General features: G+C 42.7%; 1 protein-coding gene across 4 annotated transcripts; it reads right to left on the reverse strand.

Annotated features, from left to right (window-relative positions):
- Positions 1–1,814: 1,814 nt before the first annotated feature.
- dot1l (DOT1-like histone H3K79 methyltransferase) lies at positions 1,815–23,375 on the reverse strand. 4 transcript variants are annotated; one of them, XM_078790068.1, is made up of 29 exons: positions 23,004–23,375; positions 17,579–17,622; positions 17,403–17,477; positions 16,197–16,260; positions 15,901–16,129; positions 14,943–15,037; positions 14,752–14,814; positions 14,616–14,671; positions 14,439–14,518; positions 14,257–14,325; positions 14,069–14,175; positions 13,947–13,988; positions 13,754–13,849; positions 13,438–13,666; positions 13,205–13,318; positions 13,035–13,126; positions 12,827–12,928; positions 12,196–12,333; positions 11,995–12,120; positions 11,476–11,912; positions 11,321–11,411; positions 10,553–10,702; positions 10,427–10,469; positions 9,717–10,333; positions 9,422–9,627; positions 8,890–8,963; positions 8,162–8,818; positions 6,932–7,603; positions 1,815–5,977 (listed from the first exon to the last, which is right to left on the reverse strand). In XM_078790068.1, the coding sequence occupies exons 1-28, from the start codon at positions 23,082–23,084 to the stop codon at positions 7,020–7,022; spliced, it is 4,761 nt and encodes a 1,586-aa protein (XP_078646194.1). In that variant the 5' UTR covers positions 23,085–23,375; the 3' UTR covers positions 1,815–5,977; positions 6,932–7,019. The 4 variants fall into 4 exon arrangements, with proteins under 4 accessions (XP_078646194.1, XP_078646193.1, XP_057928683.2 ...); XM_078790067.1 differs by having other exon boundaries at positions 13,438–13,669; positions 23,004–23,374; XM_058072700.2 differs by lacking the exon at positions 6,932–7,603 and having other exon boundaries at positions 13,438–13,669; positions 23,004–23,373.
- Between the last annotated feature and the right edge of the window lie 2,404 nt (positions 23,376–25,779).

Below are 25,779 nucleotides of genomic sequence, written 5' to 3' on the forward strand. Positions count from 1 at the left end.
GATTAAATAAGATATGCTTCTACGTTACTCTACTTTCATGTGGAACAATGAATTGAACTATGTCATGTATTCCAATATAACTTGTGTGTGCGCTGTGCTGTTATTGCCACTATTGCCTTGTAAACTGCATTCGATGTTGCTGCTATTGGAACCTTAATTTCCCTGAGGGCGAATGCCGCGAGGATCAATAAAATTATGTAATGTAATCTACTTTTCAACTGTCGAAACCATCCACATTGTTAGTTACTCATAGTTAATTAATGCTAATGTTATCTTAGCATAAATTAATGTAATCGTGTATGACAAAATTTCATTAGACCACTGGCCTTTACTGTCCACAAGATGGTGCTCCTTTTTGTCACTGAAAGCATGCAGCAAAATGGATCCACTTTTACTGTTTTACATATGGTTAAGATTACCTTCAAAACTATAAGCAATACTTAATATTTCAGGCTGAAGTACTTTTCATCATTGACCAATCTTAGAATATGTAATAATAGTTTTTTAAAAAAGGCTACACGGTGGTTGAGTGGTTACCGCGCAGGCCACACAGCTAGGAGATCGGAGTTTGATTCCACCCTCGGCCATCTCTGTGTGGAGTTTGCATGTTCTCCACGTGCAAGCGTGGGTTTTCTCCGGGTACTCCGGTTTCCTCCCACATTCCAAAAACATGCTAGGTTAATTGGCGACTCCAAATTGTCCATAGGTATGAATGTGAGTGTGAATGGTTGTTTGTCTATATGTGCCCTGTGATTGGCTGGCGACCAGTCCAGGGTGTACCTCACCTCTCGCCTGAGGACAGCTGGGATAGGCTCCTGCATGCCTGAGACTCCCATCAGGATAAGCGGTAGAAATTTAATGAATGAATGAATAATTTAATGTTTACACTGACCTTTTTTGCCATTAGTACAAAGAGTGTGGATTTTTAAATATGAATGCAGGAAAAAAATGTCAAAGGATGGTAAAACATTTTTAGAGCAATTTTTTGGAAGCTGACCTTTTCTGTCATTAGGGTCAAATGTGTGAGTGCCTTTCTAACGACATCTTCAGGGTGAACTCCACAAGTGTGTTTTGCTTGTTAATGCATTTCTATGTGATGTGTGATGACACAAGAACTGTGACTGACCTTATTGCAAGGTAAGAAAGTGGTACAATATTTGTGCCTACAGTAAAAGAGGGGAAAAATAAGAAGTGAGTCATTCCTAGGATGTGTTCATGATATCACAGCTGCGGTGTTGTTATGCAGACAGTCAAGGTCTCCTGAGCTGCCTGGTGGTCTTCTAATTCCAAGAGATCAGCCAAAGTTCATTCTTGGACATCGTAAATCACAAGAATACTTTTTTTAATGTTTTTTTAAGAATACCATGAACTACAATTACATACGGTCTTCTGTTTGCACAAACCGTCTACCAGAAGGTTGAAGACTTCAAATCTTAAGGACGCTTGCTGGGAGGTCTGCTTCGACATTGTGGTGGCCTGTTACAACACAAAAATGGTCATTTAGGAAAGGTTGATCTGATGGTCAACTTCAACTAATAAGTAAAAACACATTTTAAGAAGTATTTAATGATTATTATGCCCCGTGTCAATCACTGATTTTCATCAGAATGTTATTTTTTCCAACTGTAAACTGTCCATCTAGCTATCTTCTATGCAGCTTATCCTCACTAGGGTAATCATGGGGTATGTCGTAGACTATGCCAGCTGACTTTGGGCGAGAGGCAGGGTGCACCCTGGACAGTGTACGTCCTATGTGTTCACATGAGTGGATGAAGGCATGGGAGTCTCACATTACAGTCGACAGCGCGCAATGTTACGATGTGAGAGAAAGTATCATCGAAAGCTGACAAGAAATCGTCACACGGGACGAAGTGGGTGGAAAGTCACCTTTGATGCACTACACTGCCGTTGGGAGTGTCTTTACAACTTGGTGTCAATGAATCAAACACTATCCCTTTAAACTAACATGTATATTTTTGGAATTGATGAGGAAACTTGAGTGTGAAGTATCATCCTGTAGATACAGCATGTGTGAACCTACCTTAAACCTCTTCTTCCTCCACAGTGAAAAGACAGGCTTGCACTGCACTGCACACATTCCACACAGCACATTCAAGTATCATAAGAAACATTTTATTGATATTCATAAAATGCAGAGGATGATAGTAGGGGAAAAGCAACATGAATTCCATTTGTCATTATAATGCATCTTAGGATAAAAAGCACCAACACCACACACACACACACACACTCATTTCCATCACAAGCAGAGGCTTTGTGATTGCACCTCATCATCATCCAAGCGGACCATCAGCACACGCCTGCTCAGAGCTGTGTCAGAGAATGACTTCATCAGCTTTCTATAACTCGAGGGCTGGATGGATGTGTCAGTGAGAACGCATGTGGCCAAATGACACTATTCCAACAAATCTTCAAGCAAGTTCCTGAGTTATGACCGTAGACCTTCAGGAAGGTTATCTACAACAGGGTTCCCCCAAACTTAGGTCAGCATTGACTACTGTGCATTTTTTTTAAAAAGCAGTATACATTTACTGTCCACTGACACACTGCCATTATTGTCGAGATAGCTGGCAACACAACTGACCACACCTCACAGTGAAAACTTGTGTCCAAAGTGTACGCATTTTGTGCAACATTGTCACTTCATTTTTCACTCAGTGAACCATCACCTCCCCAGGACTAGCAGCACTCATGCAAGCCACCGACCATGACTACCATTTCGCCTTTTTGCTCTATTTTTTAAGTGTTTTATAACAGGTTGCGGGCTGCAAATGGCCCCCCCGGGCCGCACTATGGACACCCGCACATTCAGTTAATAAACCCAAATTTTTACCTCACTCATACTGAGTTAAATTAACTATAGCATTATGACTATGTGGCCAAGGAAACTGATGCTTACACACTACTAAGCATGCAAAATACTATTTTATCCTCATGTATAGCGAACAAGACATGCTGGAGAAACCAAAAGCACACTTAGCATGCTTAATAGTGTGTAGGCATTTATTGCCATACCCATGTAATGCGTGTGGTGCTGTTACATTGTGTGTTCCTCGTGTTATTTTCTCACCTGGAGTGAGGGAGGCGGAATTCATGTTTCCCCTCAATGAACCACAGCTGTGCCAGTAGCACTCAAGCATCATGACGTGACCACCACCCTGCTTGACTGTAGGCAAGATATAATTATCTTATAGATTATAAATAGATACTTTATTCATCTCCAAGAGAAATTCACAAGGCACTCACTTGGATCGCCAGCTTTTAAGACAATGGATGTGTTGACTCATTTTCAGTGGATAGTAAATGTATAATGCTATGCAAGCTCTTCACTGACTCTCCATATGCATATCCAAGTTTACTTTTCCTATTTCCTATTATTCTACTTTGTCCTTTGAGAAGATACACAGTAATACAATGCTTGCTGAAATGTGACGTGAGTTTGTTGAATATTGCGAGTGTCTCAGTGCTTTGCTTCTTGTGGGAAATTATTTCATAAATGAGCTGGATTGTATTCAACTTCAGAGGGTGCATAGGCCTTATGCTACCACAAAGCACTTTATTTAAATAACTTTGAATTATATAAAAACAAGTAATCTACGAAAACGTCAGGAAGGTGTGATAAAAATGCAGTTCTCACTTGCACATACACCACAGCTGCCATCCAGAAAGCCGCCCGTGTTGAAGGGTACTGACAGGAAGAAACCCCTACGGCACAACAGCAGAAGACTTAGCTGCCATTTTTCCTTGTTTTAAGTGATGGAGAGCACCAAGTTTCTACAAAGAAAACAGGATCAGTAAGATGAAGTTAAATGGCAAAATGAAGAGAAGTGATGGAAAACAACATCAATGATTAAAACAAAAAAGAAAGAAAACTCAGTCCTGGTTTAAACAGATTACAGTCTCTAATTGTGTCTTGAAAACACAACTGTGGTCAAATAAGAGTTACATACATACAGGTGTTTGACATTTATTGCGGCTGTTGCAATACCCGCAATATATGGAAAAAAAAAAGAGGGGGGCCACATCTGTAAAACTCAAAGCTTTGTTTGCACCATTGAAAACAGAAGCACCATTTATTTCCTGCAGAATCCTTGTAAAAGAAAAAGACAGGAAAACATCCAAGTTGTGTTCTCTGCCACAGCACCTCAGGATGCTGCCATGTTTGTTGTTAAGGTCGTGTGGTGGCATAAAAGACCCGAGTGTAGGAGTCACAATGCAGCACCTAAAGTTTTTTTCCCCCCATATATATTCAGACAGTATGTATATTAACATATTAAATATAGCTTTTGTGTTGGCGCTGGAGAGAAAGCCTTTGTACAAAACAGTGTGTTTTCACTCACAATTTTTTACCCAAGTGTTTAAAACAGAAGAACTTAAAGGCCAAAAAGGGGTCACTTTACAAAATGTCCCTGTGTACAGCACAATGTTGTCTCACTTGTTTTTTTTTACTGTAAGAATAAATAAAAACCAGGCACAGTTCAATTTAGCACCATTGTTTTCCGACAGTGGGTGACACACAAATGCATTCTACAACGTCAACACATTTCAGGATTGGAAAAGAACAATTAAAAGGCAAATGGGGGACATAAATATATAAATCTAACAAACTGTACAGTCAAAGAGAATCACATTCACAGTACAAACACAAAAAGGACAAAAGCAAACCAAAAGGAAGTGTGAAGTAGTCCAGTAGTTTGTTGTGATTAATGGTTTAAAGAAAAAAAAAGTTTTCCCAGTGTGAGGATGTGCGTGTGTGTGTGTGTGTGTGTGTGTGTGTGTGTGTAAATGTGCAGAGTTCATCCGCAATTTAGAGTCCTAAAACATGCTCTTAGCACCCAGCAGCACAAATAAATAAACATTTAGCTTAAGAAGAGGTTAAAAACGTCCTGCTTTGAGAAGGTTTCCGTCGCACTTAGAAAATCTGATAACAGGACGAATAAATACAAAAAAGAAGCGCCTGTCATTATTATTATTATTAACTACCTGGATTCAGCTTCACTTAAGTTGGCAGCATCATATCACCTGCCAGATAGAATAAACACAGAGCACCATGTCGTAGCAGAGAATGTTACTGTTTGCGTATTTAACTCAACCTTTTTTTAGGGTGAAACAAACACTGATTTATTGGAAGTAAACGCTCTTTTACACGCTAAATATGTCTGATCACCTAACAACAGTAACGCTTTCTGATATGTTACATTTGATGTTAATGATAGGACGGTAACTGGTTTGATCCAGCTTGCAAATTACAGCTCTGTGAGCTCAGAACAGTTAGACAGCAATATATGTTTTTTTTTTTTGCACCAAATATTTGTGAATGAAAAGATGGGTGGGACCTAATTGTTAAATAAAAAAAATGTGTAAGTGGTGTGCACAAGCCGCCAGTCCTTTTATGCTACAAAAGTAATTGTATGTTGTTATCCAGTGTGAACGCAGACCTAAATCATTTCCTCATCTTGTTCATCATACAGATGCTTGGAATAAAAAGAAAACACACACCTCAAAAAGGAACAGCTGCATGATCTGTCAGAGGAGCAGAACTCAATGAATGGGTCAAATAGGAAGTTGCACCTCCATGACAGGAAGTTGTGTGCTTGCTGCAGTCATCATTTTCACATGATCAAAATAAAAAAAAAAAGAAAAAAAAGAAAAGCTTCATGTTACACATCATTGGTTATCAAGTGAGCTGAACAGCTGCTGGAAATAAATTTTATAATGAAAACGATGTATAAAAAATATAAACACTTTCCAATCCAAAACATGACCACTTCCGTTGAATTCTGCTCATGGTGATCAAAGCAGTGTGCGTGTATGTCCCAGTACAGAAGCCGGTCTTGGAGGCGGTCCGGTAGTGCAGACGTCATTAAAGCACCAGTTAGTGAGGAGCAGAGTGCCTTGGTCCACACCTGGACATTTGCATAGTTTCTTTCATGTTGAGGTAGTTTTCAGCAATTACCTGAAACAGCCACACAAAGACATTTTGAAAAATTATACACCAAAACAGTAACATGCCCCCTTTTCACTGCACACCTATACTTGGCTATTGATCATTTCTAACAGTCTAAACCAGGTAAAAGGAGGTAGAAGTTTTGGTATCATGTCAACGAGTCGATATAATACAGGTCACATAAACCACTGCTAGTATACACGACATTGACAAAAATAAACACATCAACGTTAACCCAACATGTACCTTAGTTCTACAGTGTTACACATTATTCCACAATCTCCACTTTGCTGCAGTGATCCATTTCTTGGAGGCTCCAGTCCCCTCTCAAATATAAATTAGCATATTTTATAATGCTTATAGGCCTCACAGCTAGGAGACCTAACTTCAATTCCACGCTCGGCCATCTCTGTGTGGAGTTTGCATGTTCTCCTCGTGCATGCATGGGCTTCCTCCCATATTCCAAAAACATGCAGGGTTAATTGGTGACTCCAAATTGTCCATAGGTATGAATGTGAGTGTGAATGGTTGTTTGCCTATATGTGCCCTACGATTGGCTCGCGACCAGTCCAGGGTGTACCCCGTCTCTCGGCCGAAGACAGCTGAGATAGGATCCAGCACCCCCGCGACCCTCGTGAGGATAAGCGGTATAATATGAACGAATCATGCTTATGAAAGCTGTCATTTGTCCACCTTTTTTATGTATACATCCAAGTCAATCCATCAATCTTCCACCAGAGACAGGACCAGCATCTAAGTGTATTCCCCGATTCACTCCCAGTCGATTGGGCTGAATGCAACTGTCACTGACTGACAAGCATTGTATGCATCACAACCAGAGCACTTTCCTACAACCAAACCAAGTACAGCCAAGTAGAGAAAGGACTGTGCAGTGGAAAAAGGGGCAAAACATTCTGGCACACTAAGTCTTTATACTTTTATTCTAATCAAGAAGGGTCTTACCTTGCTTGCTTTGAACAACGAACTCCCTACTTGTCTCTCTCTCTCCTCTGATTTCCCTCTACACCCCCCTCCCACTCCCCCCCCAAACCTATCTTGGTCGGGAGCCAGGGAGTGAAGAGGAGGTGGTGTAGGTGCCATGCATGCCCTGAGACCTTCGCATGCTGCTGCCGCCACCACCTGCGCTACTGGTGGGTGGCGGTGGCAGGCGGGGGGAGTAGTGCACTGCGAATAGACGAGACGAAGGGGAGGAGGAGGCAGGAGAAGAGAGAGCGGCAGAGGAGGATGGGATGGAAGAGGAGATGGTAAGCGTGAGGGACGAATGTGCCCTCTGGTGATGAAGAGAGGAGTGGGAGAGACGGGAGTGGGAATCAGATCGAGAGCATGGTGGGACATCGCTGTGCGAGGGGGCGCTGTGCAGGGGTGGCGGTGGGGGCAGTGAGAGCGTGGGAGGAGAGGGGCTGTGCAGCACCGACTGAGTGCGGCTATGCTGGGCCTGAGACATGGAGGACGAAGGGAGGGGGGAGGATGTGGACGGCAGGCGCGTAGAGGTGGTTTGGGGGGTGTTGTGTTGGGAGGAGGAGAGACTGAGCAGACAGCTGAGGCCTCCTGAGGTGGGCAGTGATGCCCCAAACTGATGAGAGGACACCGAAGGAACCGCGTGGTGAAAGATACCTGCAAGTCATACAGTAGAAATGTGGGGGGGGGGGCAGTGGAGGCCGGGGCAAGGGGAGGGAGGAAGCAGATAAAAGTGGCAAAGAGGTTGAAGAGGAGAAGGGGGGGACAAAAAGAAAAGCAAGGACTGAGCAAGGTTGTGCATAGCGGCAAGCAAGCACACAGAAAGCAAACAGAGTCAAACCACTGTGCCTTTACAAAAGAAACTGATCTGTAACAAACACATTCATTGAGTTTGGCTTGTAAGTGAAATGACTCTGACAAACTACCACAAAAACAAACACCCACAGAAAATAGCCAACATAATATCACAATTACAGATGTTGACTGATGTTTCAGCATTCTGTTCAGAAGCAGCTTTTTCTAAGGGTGTTTGGAACTGCAAGCAGCCAGTGGAAGCAAGGCAGCACAGACAGCCAGTCGCAGCAGTTTGGACCTCCACTTACCTCACTGTTAGCAGATCCCCGTCTTTCATAAGAAGAAACCCGGCTAACTATTCCTTCACTCTGAATGCTAAATAAACCCTGAGATTAGGACAAAAAAATGACATGTACTCACCTCCTGCTGCTCCCCCTGTCAGCCCAGCGCTAGAGAAACTCCCCAGGCCAGAGTGTCCGTTGACCAGACGTGCATTGCCCCCTGCAGTGGAGTTGCCCGCCTGGGCACCAAACAGCGGCTGGAGGACAGAGGTCCCTCCCATCGGGAACTGAGAGCCCAAATACTGACCCACAGCGGATCCTGTCGAGGAAACAGAGACAGGGACTTTCCCACTAAGAATGCCCCCCCCACTGCTAGCGGCAGCAGATATGAAGAGGTTCTGACTGGAGTGGCTGCTGCTTGTCTTGAGTTCCCAATCGCGAGGGGCCTTCTGCTTCTGTAAAACCTGGCGTGGCTCAGAAATTGTGCCCCCCTGGGTTCCTCCACTAGCACCATTGCGGTTAGCAGTCTCTTGACTCAGGAAAGGGTTGGGGTAGTTGGATAACTCACCATCGCTGCCCTTCCTGGACAGCTGATGGTGTTGTTTGTAATCAGAGTCCGAGTCCCGGCTCGACCCTCCCATTCCAAATGGAGATCCTCCTTGTCTGAGGTCGGAATTGGGCTGCTTGGGGTCAGATATAGGTGAAAATGTTGACTTCCATTTGCTTGTAGAGGACAAGGAAGAGGAGGAGGTCTCACTGCCTGTGCTGTTACCACTGCTGCTTCCACACTTCCTGCCTAAGGAACAGAAATGGCCTTTAGTAAGTAGAACATTGAAGAGGAAAACTTATTTTAAGCATTTTTTTTACCTCTTTCATTGTCCCCCATTCTATTGTGTCCATCTCTGCTTTCCAGGGATATTGTAGCAATTTTTCTTTCAATTCTAGAAGGAAAACCACAAAACTTTAGACATTTCAAGAAGGTTCCACCTCTCTCCACTATTATGTTTGTTACATACCGGTACACCACTTTTATACATGCAGTTGTGGTTGTTACCTCGGTTTGTCAGTATATATTTTGTGACCTTTTTGATTCAATGTGCACATAACTATTTTTATGTATGATCAAAAATATGAATGTTTTTGGACGATATACAATTTTTGCTTAGTTTGGATTAATGATACACAGCAGAGTATGGGTGCTAGAGTGTGACTGGTTGAAAACCCCAAGATGAAATATTCCATTATCTTTTTTGTATTGAAAAAGTATTGAACCGTGACACAAACGTATCGAACCGAACCATGAATGTTCTGTATTGTTCCACCCCTAAATAACACCCGCTTATTCATTGAAATAACTCATAAAAGGAACAATTGACTTGAGTTGTAATGGTTTCATTACCGTGAGCTGGAGCTGTCAGCAGGGTACCCTGAGTCCTCATCATCTGAGCTGGGAGCGGAGGAGTAACGACCTGTACCATTCATCTCCAGGGGGCGTTCTCTCTTCAGGACAGGAGGTTGGTCCATGTCAGGCCCGACGGGGCTGCGGCTTGACTGCTCTGGCGAGGAGATGGCAGAGATCTCCAGAGGCTGGTTTATGTTGTTCACCTGGACAAAAACAAAAGTTGATGAAATGACTTAGGTGTCAAATGCCTTTCATTGAACTGCAACACAACTGTTGTCCTTTGGTGACTCACCATGGAATTGATGTTGAGTGGTGATCCAGAGGAATGATTGTTTGCACTAATCCCAGGGAATGACCTCCTCTTAGGGGAGCCGCTGGCTGTGATGGCCCCTGTGGAGCCACGCTTCCGCCTCCCCCGTTTGCGTCCCTCTTGAGAAGCAAGGCCGTGAGCGGAGTGTGACGATGACAAGTGCGTCGGTGTGTGAATGTGCTGTGTGCCGGGGGACTGGTGGTTGTGGTTGCCGTGGTTACTGTGGTATCCCTGCTTGGCTGAGCTGCCGGCGTGATGATGGAGGCGTGATCCTACGGCCACGCTGCCTCCACTGCCTGATGACGAGGAAGAAGAGGAGGAGGAAGAGGAGAAGAATATTCTCCTTCGCAGATCATTGTCCTGCGGTTCTGTGTCAGAGTCTGCTTCTTGGTGCTCCTGGCTATCTTCTGGAAGTATCCTTGGGGGTCCGTCTGCATAATGAAGAACCCCTCCGGTGTTGAGTGGGGGGCTCTGGATAGGACCTCCTCTGCTCTGCGGTCCTATCAGAGGCGTGTTTGTGTGTAGAGGCGACGGAGAAGCACCATTTTGTTCCTCTGGGTGTGGACCTCCATTCATGAGGCAAGAGCTAGATGAATATCCTACATTATATATAATATTGATAATGAAAAAAAGGTATTAATAAAAATGTGAAAAGCCTTACAAATAACCAGTGGTGTACAGACATTTCTTACCATTGATTTGACTGCCCTGAGACACAGGACTGGGAGTATTTCTCTGAAATGATAAGCAAAAATGACATATTATGATGCAGTATAAATAGCTTCATAGGAATGCTTCATAAGAATTCAAATACTGACCAGCCTCTCAGCCCGACTGGGCAGCACCACACTAGCCAGTGGAATGCTGACTGGAAGCTTGCTTGGGTGGACAGTGCTCAAAGGAATACTTATTGGAAGGCTTTTGATGCTGCTTTCTCCCTGAACAGATGGACTCTTCTCTTTTCCACCCTGAATGGAAAATCCAGTAATTTAGTGCAGTATAGTTATCGCAGAAATTGTAATAATAATAATTAGGGGTGCAACAATATGTGTATCTGTATCGAACCATTCAATACACATGCATACAGAACCGTGACCCCTGTATCGAACAATACGCAGTGTTATTTATTCGATCAACTTCTGAGGGTGCTCTGTGTTGAAAGCTCAGTGTATCTGCAACCGACTACTCTGGCATAGGTTGCATTGTCAAAGCACAGCGCCACTAAGCTATGCTTACCACATTCATACCATGCTGCTGAGAGAAGCTACATGCAGGCTAGCTCATTGAAACATGACTAATGCCTTTCCTGATGTTGAACATCCTCCACATCTGCTGTTTGGGACCACTTTGGATTTCATGACATGTATGACCCTGATGGCAAGCGTGTAGAGGACAAAAAAAAAATATATATATGTGTGTGTGTGTGTGTGTGTATATATATGTGTCACACAATGCTAAACTAAAATTCCAATTAAAAAATGAAAGTAAATTATTTTCGAAAAAGTGTCGAACCGCCAAACTGTGAATTTTGTGTATCATTGCACCCCTAATAATATGGAATAATAATAATAATATAAAACGTTTACTCTCTCAGTGCTCCTCTGTGTGTCAGATACATTAGGAGATGGACTGCTCTGTTTGGCTCCAAGTGGAGAGGTCAGGCCCCCCATTTCCATCCTGAAATGTTGATAGAGTTAACAGTTCAGTCAATGCAATTGAACAACTCTTAGCTGTTACAAACCTGTGTGTGGGCAGCCCGGGGCATCTCAGGTGGCCAGAGGCCGTGGGCTCCTGATTCAAATGCCTGCGCAAGGCAATTTTGGCGGGGGAGAAGCGTGTGTAATCAGGAAGAGCGTGGGAGATCTGCTGCCTCTGCCGAGCTTCAGGTGTGGTGGGCACGATCTCGTGGTCAGGTGAGATGGGCAGATAGCGTGACAAAAGCTCCGTCTTGGTATTTGGCCGCTCAAACGAGGGTGAGCTGGTGCCATTGATGGGTCTTTCGGGGCTTATACCGTTGAGAGCTGGGGTGGAGGATAGACCAAACTTGGAGGTGTCCATGTCTGTGGAGGAGCGAGGATCTGGGTTCTTTCTGTAAGGGGAATCCTCACGAGGGCTGTAGGATTTGAGCTGAAGAAGCTCCTGCTGCCTTTGGCTTTTCTCCAGCTCTACAATACTGATCTAAAGACACCAGAGGGGGCCATTACACCATTAAACAACAGTCTCTCTGCTAGAATGGGCTGAGAGAAAGTCGTCTCCATACCTGCAGCTCCAAGCAGTGTCTCTGCTTCTCAGATATCTGTCTCCGCAGGGCCTGCTTCTCCTTCAGGAGACTCTCCAGACACAAAGAGCCCCAGTCTAGCTTCAGCTCCTCACATCGAGACTTCAGCTAGAACCAAAAACATTTTTGATATGATATGGAAAGATGATGCTATGTAACAGGCAATAGGCCTTAATGGCTCACCAATAGCAGGCTGTGATCTTTCAGTAAAGCCATGTCTCTCTCCAGCTGTTTCGTCTGCTCTTTCAGCTGATGGTTGTGGGCAGATATCTCCTTCTGAGCCTGCAGCAGGTCCTCCACAGTGAGAGCTTTCACTCCCAGCTAATATACACATAACATATCATGTTCAAACACCATGCACAAGAGTGTTCTTGGTGGTTATACAGGAATTTGCGTAAATTCCGCATGAAAACAAAACCGTCTCTTGCAGTATTAAGTATTATCTCCTGCAGGACCCCTATTTTACAAATTGGGACTTTTTTGTGATGTTTCAAGAGTAGTATGTGAGCCTGGAGCCTGTTTATGACAAACAAGAGAAAATTCTTTAATCTCCTTCAGATGGTTGAGCGAAGTGTGCTCATGTAAAAATTGCCACACACTATCAGAAACAGGCGTGAACAAACCGAACATTAGCATTGAAGCTACACAAACATACAAAGCAAAGGATTTATAAAATCACATAAACTGTCAAAATTCCAGCGTCAAGGCTACATTTTGGCCAATGCATTTACAATACACAATCGTGGGATGTCTGAGAGTTATAAAAATGTTGAAAAAAACAGGACAATATGGGAATTTTAAGTTGCCTTCTCACCTCATCAAGTTTCGTCTGAAATAGACCTTTGATTTTATCCTTGTGAGCCTGGCAGATGGAATGAAGCTGTTCTGCCTGTCCAGACAAATCTCTGTGTTTTTGCTGAAAGACAAAAGCCAGAATACAGGCAATAAGATTGATGTAAAAAACAAAACAACATTTGACATAATCATTCAAGGCAATCTATTGAAGCCATATTTCAAATGACCTTCTCCTGCTCTAAAAGCTGCTGTAGGTTGGAGCGGTACTGAGGAGTCTTCATGTAGGCCATAAACTGGAGGTACTGAACTTTGATGTTATCTGTCAAAAGATGGGGTGACAGAGTGAACATGTTGTTCTGGTTCATTCATCACCCACAGCCACCCCTCGTGGGCTCACCTAGCAGGTTTTGCAGACCAGGGGGTGTTGGGCTCAGGAGCAGTTGATTGGTTGGATAGTGCTGAACTTTGGGAGGTAGCTGGTAAAAGGGGCTCCGCGATTGCAGGTATGCATCTGCACACACAAAAAGCAAGAGTTTCAAAGCCACACATAAATGGACGCACACAATTACTTTTCAGTAATATGATGATCCATGCAAAAGACAATGAATGGCCTATTGTGTGTCCGCTGACCCTGAGGGGGTGCTGCAGAAAGGGTCTTGGCATGCAGCAAATCCAATGCGCTCTGGTTCTTCTTGTTTTTCTCAACAGTTGGTGCAGCCTTCTTGGGTCGACCTCGCTTCTTGTTGTTGTTGCTGTTGTTCAGCTTGCGACCTTTGGACAGGAGCTTTGCTCTACGGGGTTTGGCAGCCGGCTTGACCACTGCCACCAAAGGGGGCTGCTCCTCCTCCCCACCGGAGTCCTGCTGTGGACACACACACAAGTTTGTTCAAACTCATTTAACACCACTGTTCTACTCAGAAATAAACTGCTATAGACTAGGTCCTACCTTGTTTTGTTCTTTCATTTTTGTGGGCGTGGTGCTATTGCTTTTACTGTCCTTTGTATCTTTCTGCTGACGTCGCCTAGCTGCCTCTTGCTCTTCCTAAATTTAAAATGAAATGTTGTAAAAAGAGGTTAAGTTTAATTTTGAAAAAAAAAAATACAGCAGTGGATTTCATACAAGGAAGACCAGGACTTACCCTGAGTTTAGGATTTTTGAGACTAGCAAAGTAGTTTTCAAGCTGAAAAGAAAACATTAACATAAAAGTGAACTTTTAAAAGACAATTATTTACTGGTGTAAATATTTAAAAGAGTGCTTACTATGGTGCGGTCTATGGTATGCAAGTAGTAGGAAACTGGCTTTCCAGTCCAGGACACAGAACCCCTCAGTGGAGAGAGCTCTACCACACGCATTATTGTGCCTATATCTACACACAGACACAAAGGAACATCAAGGCTGCAGATCACTGGTTGGTTCATACATAAAAGGGAAATGTGGCCCCACTTACCACTCAAGTTTCTGCTGTTTATTCGAAAATTCAATGGTGCAAATGGTTTGGATGATACAATTTTTCCACCTGAAATAATACAGATCAATTTAAACGCTGCACAGAGCAATGTGGACAGTGATGTGAAGGTATGTCTTTTTTCTATTGTATATACAGTATGCAGTGGCCGCAAATACACTGACCTTCCTTCATGTTAGCGAAACGTTCCTTTAGCTGGTGGTCTACCTCTGGCCCAAAGGCAAAGTTATTCACAAAAATAATACTGGAAGACAGAGGAAGATTTTAGCATGTTTCAGAACTCGTCATACAAGCATGATAATGCATAAGAAAGAGTGATTGAAATTGATGTCAACGCTAACCTTGTGTTGGCGATTCGTTCTTTCCATTCTTCTGAGAGAAAATCCCCTCTCTCCAGCTGAAAATGAAGGACAAGAAACAAACATTCAGTGTTTTTGGGGCCCTTACTACTGAGTCTGTGGTCATTGTTAGACTTACTGTGTATTCTCCATGTTTCTTCCCATACCATTTCATCCACTTTTTAAACTCTTTGTCCATGCTCTAAAATGAAGAGTACCGACATTGCTAAACAATTAACTCGATTAAGCAGATTCATGGCCATGGATGACCATAATATATCCCATGTATTTATATTTTTTATGTACAATAAATCAATAAAGTTCCTATACCTCTGCATAAGTTGCCGGAATGTCTGCCTTCTCCACACCATAGTAGTGCTTACAGTTGGTCGCTGCAGCAACCTGCAGCACCACCTGACCCACGCCTGCAGAAAGGAGACACTTGAAAACTTACGCTAGGTCCATAAATAATCCATTAAAAAATCCAGCCGATTATAGTTTTGATAAAAATGTCTGTCCACATGGTTATCATGCACATTTTGTGCCCATCAGAAGCCTAAAAAAGCAACTTGCTGTGGTGGCCACACATTATATCGCTTCTGTTCATCAGTGTAGTGAGATTAGTATGTATAGTGTGAGAAAGCGTTTCGTTTTTTGTTTTTCAAACTAATTTCATCAATGACAACACACTGAACATAAAATGTATTTTTATATGAAAACTATGATTAAGTGAGTAGATAAATCCAAACATCCTACATGGCCCTGTGTAAAAATAAGTGAGGATTGTGGATGCTTGGGCTCAGGTATCTGCTTTAACTGTTTTCTGAGCTTTGGCGAAAGCCGGCATCATTGCTGATCAGCCATCTGACAATGATGAGAGGGAACCCGGCATGTTGGACGGCAAATTGCCGGCTGTTCAATTCAGATACAGAAGATGAGGACTTTGATGTATTTGTGAGAGAAGATTAATTTAAAAATACAATGAGTGTATTGTGGAATAGTAGAATAAACTCACTGATTCCGTTGCCATTTTTTTGCAGTGGGTTTGTGCACACAGCAATTCACACGGAACTATTAAAGTTGAGGGTGTTGTCACCTGAATGGTTCAGACAATAGGAAGAACCATTTTGTTGCGAGTTTTGGGGTTCTCCTTTCACTGCACTTACGAGTGTGAGTTCATGATGAACAAGAAACTGCTCCACCTCAGACTCCCGTTCTTCGGCCCTCCAACTGTATGTTTTAGTATGCACCGTATAATCAACAAATCACTGTAGTACAGCCAACTTACCGCTGCCAAGGTCAACAAAGGTGTCGTCCTCCATCATCTCCATCTCATCGATGATCTGAGCAACCAGGTCGAATGAGGTCTCCCCGTACACCTCCGGGGAGAAGGGCTCATAGTTGTTCAGTTTCTCTGGGTCGGTCACAGAGTGGTTGTACACCTGCTGAAGGATGTGTCTCAACAACCCGTTGGAAGGTCGCTTGTTCAGCTTCATGGGCTGGGTGGTCCCTTTCCACTTTAAAATGGGATAATACAATAAATGTATATTCATTGTTGGATGACTATTGCAAGCATGTACTTACCAGCTGGTGAATGCTGTCAATCGCCCGGTTGTATTTGTCACACAGTCTCTGCATACTCTCAAAACTATGACAATTAAAAAACAACACCACAATATTAGTGGCATTATGTTGACATTCATTCATTATGTGCTTTTTTTCTGGCTATTATGCGACACTTATTCCAAAAGAAATATCGGTGTCAACGAGGGATGCTCCGATTCATCGGTCACCGACCATCACCAGCATATGCTGATAAATGCATTTCAACGCCGATCACCAGTGGCTAGCACTATTGCAGCCCGCAATGACCCTTACAGTGTAGTGTCTTGTCCTTTCTAATGTCGTGAGCAGCATTGTCCTCCCACTTTCTGTCAAAACAAAAGCAAGCATGTCTGCCGTGTGGAACCTAACCACTAACACATGCCACGGAAACTATCTTGAGCTGGTAGCCGTTGAAAGAACACTTGATGAAGCATGTTGAGTTTTGGATATTCACCTTAGCCCACATGATAAGGCCGCTAACGCAGCGATGTGGCTAATACTCCCCCTTATGTGTGACAGTTAGAGGGCTAAGCTCTTAACCCGAAAAATTATTGAATTTATCGGACAAGATCAGCCTTTCTCAGCAATGGAAGAGATCGGGTTCCAAAGTCTCCTTAAAGAGGTTGTCATGAGTTGTCTTTAAAAAGTAACCAATATATGTTTTGTAAAACCTTTTGCAGTTGTGTACCCCTTCCGACATGTACCCCTACTCCTAAACACTATACATCATATATATATATATAAATATAAATATATATAAAACAATATACATCTTTTAATCTTTAGTAGCTTGAAATATTGAACATAATTTAATTGGTTAATTCATCTGATAGTAATTTCAGGTAAAAAATGCGTATTTTGCATGGTCACATTTTGATAAAGTTTCACACAAGCACTGATAAATATCATAAATAAACTGAAAAATGTAGAATTAATCCATGTGATCAGTATGGGGAGCAGCATCAGCACCTACTTTTACACATGCCCCTACAGTTTATGATGGTTTACATTACTTAATTTGGGAGGAAAAATTGCCTCAGAATCATGATAGAAGATCGAGCAGTGTCCAAAAACAGTTCACTCAAACTCAAATAATTTACTTACATATACAAAATACCTCATTACAATAATAATAATTAAAAAAAATTCAAATAAAATAACTGTCACTGGTATTCTGACACCCACCTCTTGGTGTCGTAGTCAATGAGCACATAGTTTTCCATTGCCAGTTTGAGGTCTGGAATCTCCTCGCACACCCACCTAGGAAACACACACACACACACACAATAATGTACCTGACAAAGTCACATGGCAATAAAAAACAGAAGGGTGTTGAGTCAGAGTCCAGAGGCGTCGCTTACCGAATGGTCTCGATGATTTCATGAGCAGCATCATGGTGTTTATCCTGGCAAGAGAAAGGGGTGATGAACTTACTCAAACTTTAAATTATGACAGAAAGCAAGTCAAGAGATCAAAATACAGTCTAAAAAACACAGACTGATGTCACTTCAAGACGATTACACATATGAACACCTTTGGGCCGTCATGTGTGTATCATGTAATTACTCAGCACAGCTGACTGTGAGGGACCAGAAATTACTTGATTCTAATTCCGGCACACTCACTTTTTCCCCCAGTCATTCATTACTCATGGACACTGCTTTTCAAGTCAAACGCAAACAACGTGTGACAAACTATAGACTCACTCTGGTGATGCCACTGCAGAAGGGCAAAGGACGTAATGGCAAAGACAGGAAATAAAACGACAACCACAGAACAGGAAAGGAGTCTTATTGCAGTATAGTGTAGCACCGCAATTGCTCCACTCCACTGCAGTTATATATGATAACCATGACCACAATATTGGCTGACTGATATTGGCATAAAAATGAGACATTTGTTTATATCTGTGTCAACGCACTAGTGATGACGTGCGTCACCCAGCATGCACTTTGACTTTGAATTGTAAATGTGCAATGAAAGCGCTGGCGGGTGGATTAGGGTATATAAATACTCATCATCTAATAGGTTTCGTTCATGCTGTGTTCAGGGCATGCTAAATGAGCTCTGTTTATAAATTCACTGAGTGTATTCGTCCAGAGTTTCACACTTCAAACTTTACTTCGTTCTCATATGGATGTTTGTGCCACATCAAAATATGCAGCTTTCCAAATTGTGTCAGTACCAGTACTACTTACTAGGATTTCACAGTTAGACTGGTTAACTTTTGGCAAAAGGTTACCGAATAAATTTAAAGTTACTAAATTGTTTCGGATTGTATCGTTCTAAATTAATCAATATTAGGGTTGAGCGATATGGACCTTAGCATATATCACAATATTTTTAGGATGCATCATAACATGACAATATAAAATTTAACTTCAGAGTCTTTTATAAAAGGCTGGAAACCTGAAGCATACACCGAAACACAGCAGGGATAAGCGGTATAGAAAAAGGATGGATGGATAAACATGGATTCGTTTCCTGGAATTAATTGTGGTCGAATTTTAGAGCAATTTGCAAATAGTTACACAGGTCATTTACAGTAGTGCACTATTATTTAAAGATTACAAACACCGATCACAATCTGTGAGCGCCTCTAAAGCATCGTTTTATCCACTATCAAAATAGCCCATCAGTCAACCTCTAAATACCTAATAATATAGCATCATCTGCAGGGATAGCTGCTAATCTCAGTTAGAGTGCACGGGGGCTGCTGTGTGGCAGGGACAGCGCTCAAGTTGCACCAAGAGTGCAACGGCAGCGTGAGCCTGTAGCCTCAGCTGACCCACTGACCCACTTTCCTTTCTCAGACTCCAATGCATTTTCCAAGGAGTGCCTCTGGTGGACGGAACGCAAATGGAGAATGAGAGAAAGAGAAGAGAAACAAGAAGGCGGGTGAAAGGGGGAAAAAAAAGACAGCCAAAGAAAGAAAAATGAAAGCAAGAAGAGGTGGCCAGAAAGGAGGGAAAGCCTACTATTTGTCAGCTGTTTTGCAGCCTGGGCGAACAGCTCACAGGCTCCAGCTTCCCGCTCAATGCTGCCCGCCACTTTTTGTGCTCACATCCGCTGCTGCGCGCACATGTTCAAAATATGCAAAGGAAATCTATTTTTGTCTGCACAGCAAAGCGGAGTGTCAATTATCAAGATAACCATTAGCTATGTGACAACAACCGTAGGGTTGCACCATCATGATGCTACATAAATAAACAAAGGAAATGGTTAGTATGTTTCTTGAGCATGGGATCTAGAGGGCGGTCACGTGATGGCACAAAATGGCACACAGCAACACCAGCACAGGGCTAAAAATAAACCAGTGTGAGATGAGGGCAGCCTCTCTTCTCTCTCCTCACTGGCACAGTGGTACAAATCGAAGGTGGTGTTGCTTTGTTCCATCACACAGACCTCCCCATTGTGAAAGACTACAGGGAGTGTAACCTTTCCACTGAACAACCGATTCAGCCTGCAGAACACTGGAATGTGACATCACCACATTTGCTATTGCTGCAGAGTTAACTGATAACACAGCCAGCCTTCTCCAGAGAAGCTCTTGTGACATGGCCAATTGTTTTGTGTTTGAACTGCAAATGTGGGCTGCCACTTGCACAGAGAAACAGCCAAATGATCTGAGGAAAAATATGCATTTACAATCACACACATTCAACACTTCAGCTACCTTGTGAAACTAACAGCATTAACTTCACAAGTGTTTTTGCATGGGCTTTTTGTAATGCTGCAATAGAAGTTCATATGAGGACAGAGGAAAGTGTATGATAATCAAAGAACCATGAAATGCAGTTGCTTGTAATGTATCAGCAGCGACAAAAAGGGGGTACATGTGTATCTGTCCTACATACAATATAACTGAGTTATTATGCAACCAGGGTGTTGAGGGGATCCGTTTTGGTGGCTGCAGGACTGGGTCTCTGCTTTCTGCAGATGTGTTTGTGCTGGTTTCACCAGGCCGTGATCTGCAGCTTTTTCTGAATCAGTCTGCAGCCGAATGTGAAGCAACTGGGATGGGAATCAGCACTTCCAAGTCTGAGTCCATGGCGGCATCTGCAGCAATGCATTGGTCCGTTGTGGTGCAGCGGGAGGTGATACAAAAGTCTAAACTCTCAATTTACCAGTCCATCTGTGTTCCTACCCTCACCTGCGGCCATGAGTTTTTGATAGTGACTGAAAGGACAAGCTCGCAGGTACAAGTGGCTGAAAAGAGTTTCCCCTGTAGTGTGGTTGGGCTCTCTCTTGGAGATAAGGTGAGAAGCACTGTCATTCGGGGAAAAACTCAAAAGTGGAACCGCTGCTTCTCTGCATTGAGAGGACCCAGATAAGGTGGCTTAGCCATCTGGTCAGCATGCCTCCGATACACCTGTCCAGGGCACGCCCAACCAATAGGAGGCCTCAGGGAAGACCAGGGACACGTTGGAGAGACTCTGTCTCTCAAGTGGCATTATTATAGTATATGCAGAAAACATTTCAAGATACTGACAACAGGAAGGTGGCGGTCGCTGAATTGCTTTGAATAGTCACATCTTCAGTGACGGTAAAATAAGCCCAAGTATTCATTTATCCCTTTCATTTGTCATTTATACTCATTATAATTGTTTAATGCATGTAAAATGATTAAAAAAAACTATACAAATGTGCTTTGTGTTAACATTTTCAAGTCAACTACTGATGACATCATAGAGGTGCTTCACTGGACTTCGTTTTCTTTAGCAATCTAATGCAATGCGAATAAGAAGAGCATGTTTTGCAATAAAAAAATACATTAGGAACACAGTTGGACCCACACAGTGTATTAACTCTTATGTCATATCTTATGTTGTTTGTGTGGTGCTGGCACACTTGCACAATAGAGAGATTATAGTAATACTGCTTAAATAATGACTGCATGGAGAGACCCTGCTGATGTTGTGTGACATAGTTGTGCGTAGGCATATCAAGAGGTTGATGAGTGTGTGCCTTTGATGAACTAGACCAGCCTGCACAATAGTCCCATTTGTACGTTGGAATACACTTTCAACACTGTGCCCATGCCATGTGGGCGTGAATAGGTGTGAATGAAGAATTCATCAACATGAGGTTGAATTAGCTGTTTATAAATGTTCAACATGACTGGGAATGTGTTTTTCCAAAGCTATTTTCTAACTGCTACATGAGGAGTGGCCTCTTCCATCCTGCTAGTGTTGACCATATGGACATGGGGAGGAGAGAGGAAATCTCACCCGCTTTGAAAACAGGAGGGGAGCAACTGCACGAGTAGGCTTCAAACTGTAGAAATTCCACAAGCAGGACGGGACTGTTTCCAATTCTATGCATGGCCGCTAGTGACATGACACAGACCAACAGTATCTTAAATTCCTGTCATGCTTGTGTTTATCCATGGCAGACCATAACAAAAGGAAATGGGAGCGGCAGGAGGGAGGAACCTGGCTGATATCAGTTAAAGTGGAAATGGGAGGGTGAACTTTTTAAACCACAAAGCAGCCAGCAGTGGCTGATTACGCCTACTGGCGTGTTTCAAATCGTGACAAGTAGATTTACAATGTAGGCAGGAGGAGGAGAAAATGTACAAAAAAATAAATCTTCCCATTCAAACATTCTGAGAATTTACACTTTTTTTTCAGTCAGTGCTTACTGTCTCGCCACAATTACCAGAGAATAGAAACAAGACAACCGCTTCCTTTTCCTTTTCGTCTCCAACGAGAAGACTTCAATCAGTCCTGCGTGAAAGTGAGTTCATAAATATTAACTGATCTAGACTGGTAAAAAAACCCAGAAGAATCCTCTAACACAGAGGTATCTAACTATATTTGTGGGGGCTAAATTTAAGAAATGTTAAGGACAAGATTGACAGCCTTCTCACTCCACTCCAGTGTTATTTGTATTATTCATAATATGTACTACAAGTCAATGCATGGCTCTTACATACTTTCACATGTTTACCTCACCAATAGCTAAAGAAGCCATAAATAAATAATCTCTATAGCCTGGTGTTTAAGTTCTTACAGCAAAAACGCTACTCAATGATGTTTTATGGGGCAGGGATGCGCAGCTGTTTTTAAGATACTCCATACAACAGGGGCACTGTGCTGTTTTGAGGAATAGTATTGCAAAAACGCTCAAAGTCTACATTACAGGACTGCTCTCCTGTTTTTAACACTAGCCAAAGATCTCTATATTGTATACAGGACCGGGAAAATGCTCATCTGCCAAGTTTTGCTCAAAATCGGTCTGGTGTCATTTGAGGGCTCGATTTGTCCCGCGGGCTGCGAGTTGAACACCACTGCTCGAACACAACTACTAGCTCCAAAGACCATGTGCTGCAATGCACATGTTAGGTGAAAGCAATGTTCAGCTTTTAGCGAGTCATTATTGTACACATTATCTGATTGTTTAGCAGCCTCACTAAAATACATCAAGCTGTGCTCCAGATGACACCTACACGTGATACTTTTAGGGGATAAACAAAACAACCCAACTCTGAAGGGTACTACAGGTACAGGTTGTCAGTTCTGTCTACTAGCCTGCTTAGCATGCTGTCAGTGCAATGTATGTGACAAATTTCCGATGTAAGTTTATAACACTGTAAAAAAAAAACCGCACACAAAAAACAAGCTAATTATTTGCAGCGTTCTTAGTTGACACACCACGGCTGTCCTTACCAGACTAGCATGACCGGAGGACCAGGACAAGCATGGAAGCACGGCTTACTAACAAAGCCAACAAAAACACACACTTACACCTTCGATATTCTACGTATGGAGCCTTAATACTTACGTAAATCGGTAAGGGCCAAGGGTAGCCAGCAGGTTCTGCTCCAACCGGCGATTTGAGCTTGAGCTCCAGCTTTTCTCCCATTCTACTCTTGACGGCGGCGAGCTAGCTACAGCTAGCTAGTAGACGGCTCTCCGTTCGCCAGCTACTGACTGAACATGTTGGAAGGGGAGCGTAAAAAATGTATACAAAAAATAACAAAAGGCGTCGAGGACTGTAGCGAGGTTACTAAACACAGATCGAATGACTGAGTCGGGTTGAAATTGTCACGAAAATGCCCTCATTATGTCCAATGGCAATAACACCTCTCAGTATAGCCGCCATCTTTGCCCGGCATTGAAAAACTATGGCAGGAGGCCACACAGGGGACAGTGACGTCACCAAAGGGGAAGAGCGAGGAGTGGGTGGAGCTTGAGGGGGTAGCGATAGTGATGACAGCGCGTGGCAGGTTGTTGGCGAAGCACACACGCCGTTTTCCGAATTATTTTCTTTCACCCGACAACTTTTGCTCACACATTATACATTTGTATTTGGTCTTAAGAAAACCACAAATAAATGCATACAGTTAAAACTATGTAAAAGTGTTTTCAAGTCAGAATTTCACGTCGTCATTAGCTTGACATGATCACGTGACAATGTTGCTTAATGTGATATAGTGTTACAGAATTTGGCATCTCCAACAATGGGTGAACACCAATAATAAAATAACCAGAATGCGCGTTTAATCTTTAGCTGACATGTGTCAGTTAGCAAAAAAAAAAATACAGTTGGCCAAACTAGGTAGGCATTTTGTAAGTTTGATAAATATTTTCTGGTGACAACTGACTTGGAGATTGACTCAAGTCAAAGTTCCCTAGTAACTAGCAGCAAATGCCATTATGTTATATGTCAAATTAGCTCCCATTATGAGAGCTTTGAGGAGCTGTAATTATTTGGTCAATATTCCACAAAATGACCATACAAATATGTTGTTTTTTGCTTGAAAATATCACCAATCTCCACCTGTTATGGAACTCACAAATCAATGCATCATTATAATGACGACGCAAAGTAAGTCGTAGCACAGTCTTCTAGTTAACTGCAGCCAGACTGTGTCTAATAAAAGCCAGCAAACAGAGAGGGGTGGAGGAGAATTCCTTATGGCTGCGTGTGTGTGTATAAACATGTCAGTGTATACGCCACTGTATGTCGCGTAGACATGGCGCCTTGCCACAATGAACCCACTGACCGTATCCCCCCTCCCTCCCTCCCTGAGCTGTGCAGCCTGCATGAGGCCAACTTTGGGATGCGAGCCAGTAGCAGCATAACACATCAGTCACAGCCAATTGGAACACAGTGGATACGTGGAATTTTTGGGGGGATCCTTCACAAAGAGTGTCAAATTACAGATAAAAGTATTCAGTTTTCTTGCAGAGATTGAGTGCCAAGCCCTAATTAGATCCATGTTTACTTAGTGGAAAACATATGAACAAATTTTTTTCTCCTCTATGAAGCCAATGGCATGTGTCTTGCAGTGACATATCCCGACGAAACATGCAACGTGCGTTATTAAAAAGCTTTGGCTTGAGTATGCCCCGCGACCCTCGTGAGGATAAGCGGCATAGAAAACAGATGGATGGGATGGAATATGCTGCTTTCTAGTACAACAAAGCCTGCCAAACAATGTTTGTGGAAATGAGGACTGTATTGCCATCTAGACGTCAAGGCATGACACTGCACTACTATTGACTGCTATGACTGTCAATTAAAAGTGAGCATTCATTCATTCATTTTCTACCATTTATCTTCACGAGGGTCGCAAGTGTGTTGGAGCCTATCCCAGCTGTCTTCGGGCGAGAGGCGGGGTACACCCTGGACTGGTCGCCAGCCAATCACAGGGCACATATAGACAAACAACCATTCACACTCACATTCATACCTATGGACAATTTGGAGTCACCAATTAACCTAGCAGGTTTTTGGAATGTGGGAGGAAACCGGAGTACCTGGAGAAAACCCACGCATGCACGGGGAGAACATACAAACTCCCCACAGAGATGGCAGAGAGTGGAATTGAACTCCGGTCTCCTAGCTGTGAGGCCTGCGCGCCATGCAGACAAATGTGAGCATCAATGTGATATAATAATATAATATAATATAATAGTGGGATTTTTCACACATCTCTTACATTGGACCACATTTAATTTATAATGAACAGGTGTACTTAAAGAGTGTCCATTAGGTGTATCCTAATGGACATTGTAGAAAAGAGGTAATGCTACTAGAAAGGTTGGATTGAGAAATATAATTAACATCTACATCTGTACCAATACCAAAGGGAGAATTAATTTTGGGGTCACTGTCAATTTATAAAGGGAAATACATTTAGTTTTGACACGAGTGAACTGTTTTAGGAGACATATAAGGTTAGATATGGTGTTGAGCTGATCCTGTCCAGTTTATTTAGCAAAAAGAACCAAGAGCGTTGAGAAAGTCTCGTCTGTTTCAGGAAATTTTTGGTGGCTGCAATTTGGTGGTACAGACTAATTACATGGGAAATTAATTAGCTTCGGAGCACGAGTATTTTGGGAGCGATGTAAGCTTTTGCAAGTGAGCTATGGTGGTGTTCTGAACTAAGGCTATTTGGCCAAATGATCTTAGTGTTCTGAGAATGTATTTTTTATTTCAAGAAATAAGCTAAACCAATGGAGAAAAAGAAATCAGCAACTCTTCGGTATAATAAGGGTTTAGTCATAGGAGAAATCAGGATTTGAAAGAATTTTATTGAAACAAAAGATTT

This window comes from Doryrhamphus excisus, linkage group LG4 (assembly GCF_037039965.1).
Source record: "Doryrhamphus excisus strain RoL-2023G ecotype Guam linkage group LG4, RoL_Dexc_Guam_v1.1, whole genome shotgun sequence".
Taxonomy (NCBI): Eukaryota; Metazoa; Chordata; class Actinopteri; order Syngnathiformes; family Syngnathidae; genus Doryrhamphus; species Doryrhamphus excisus.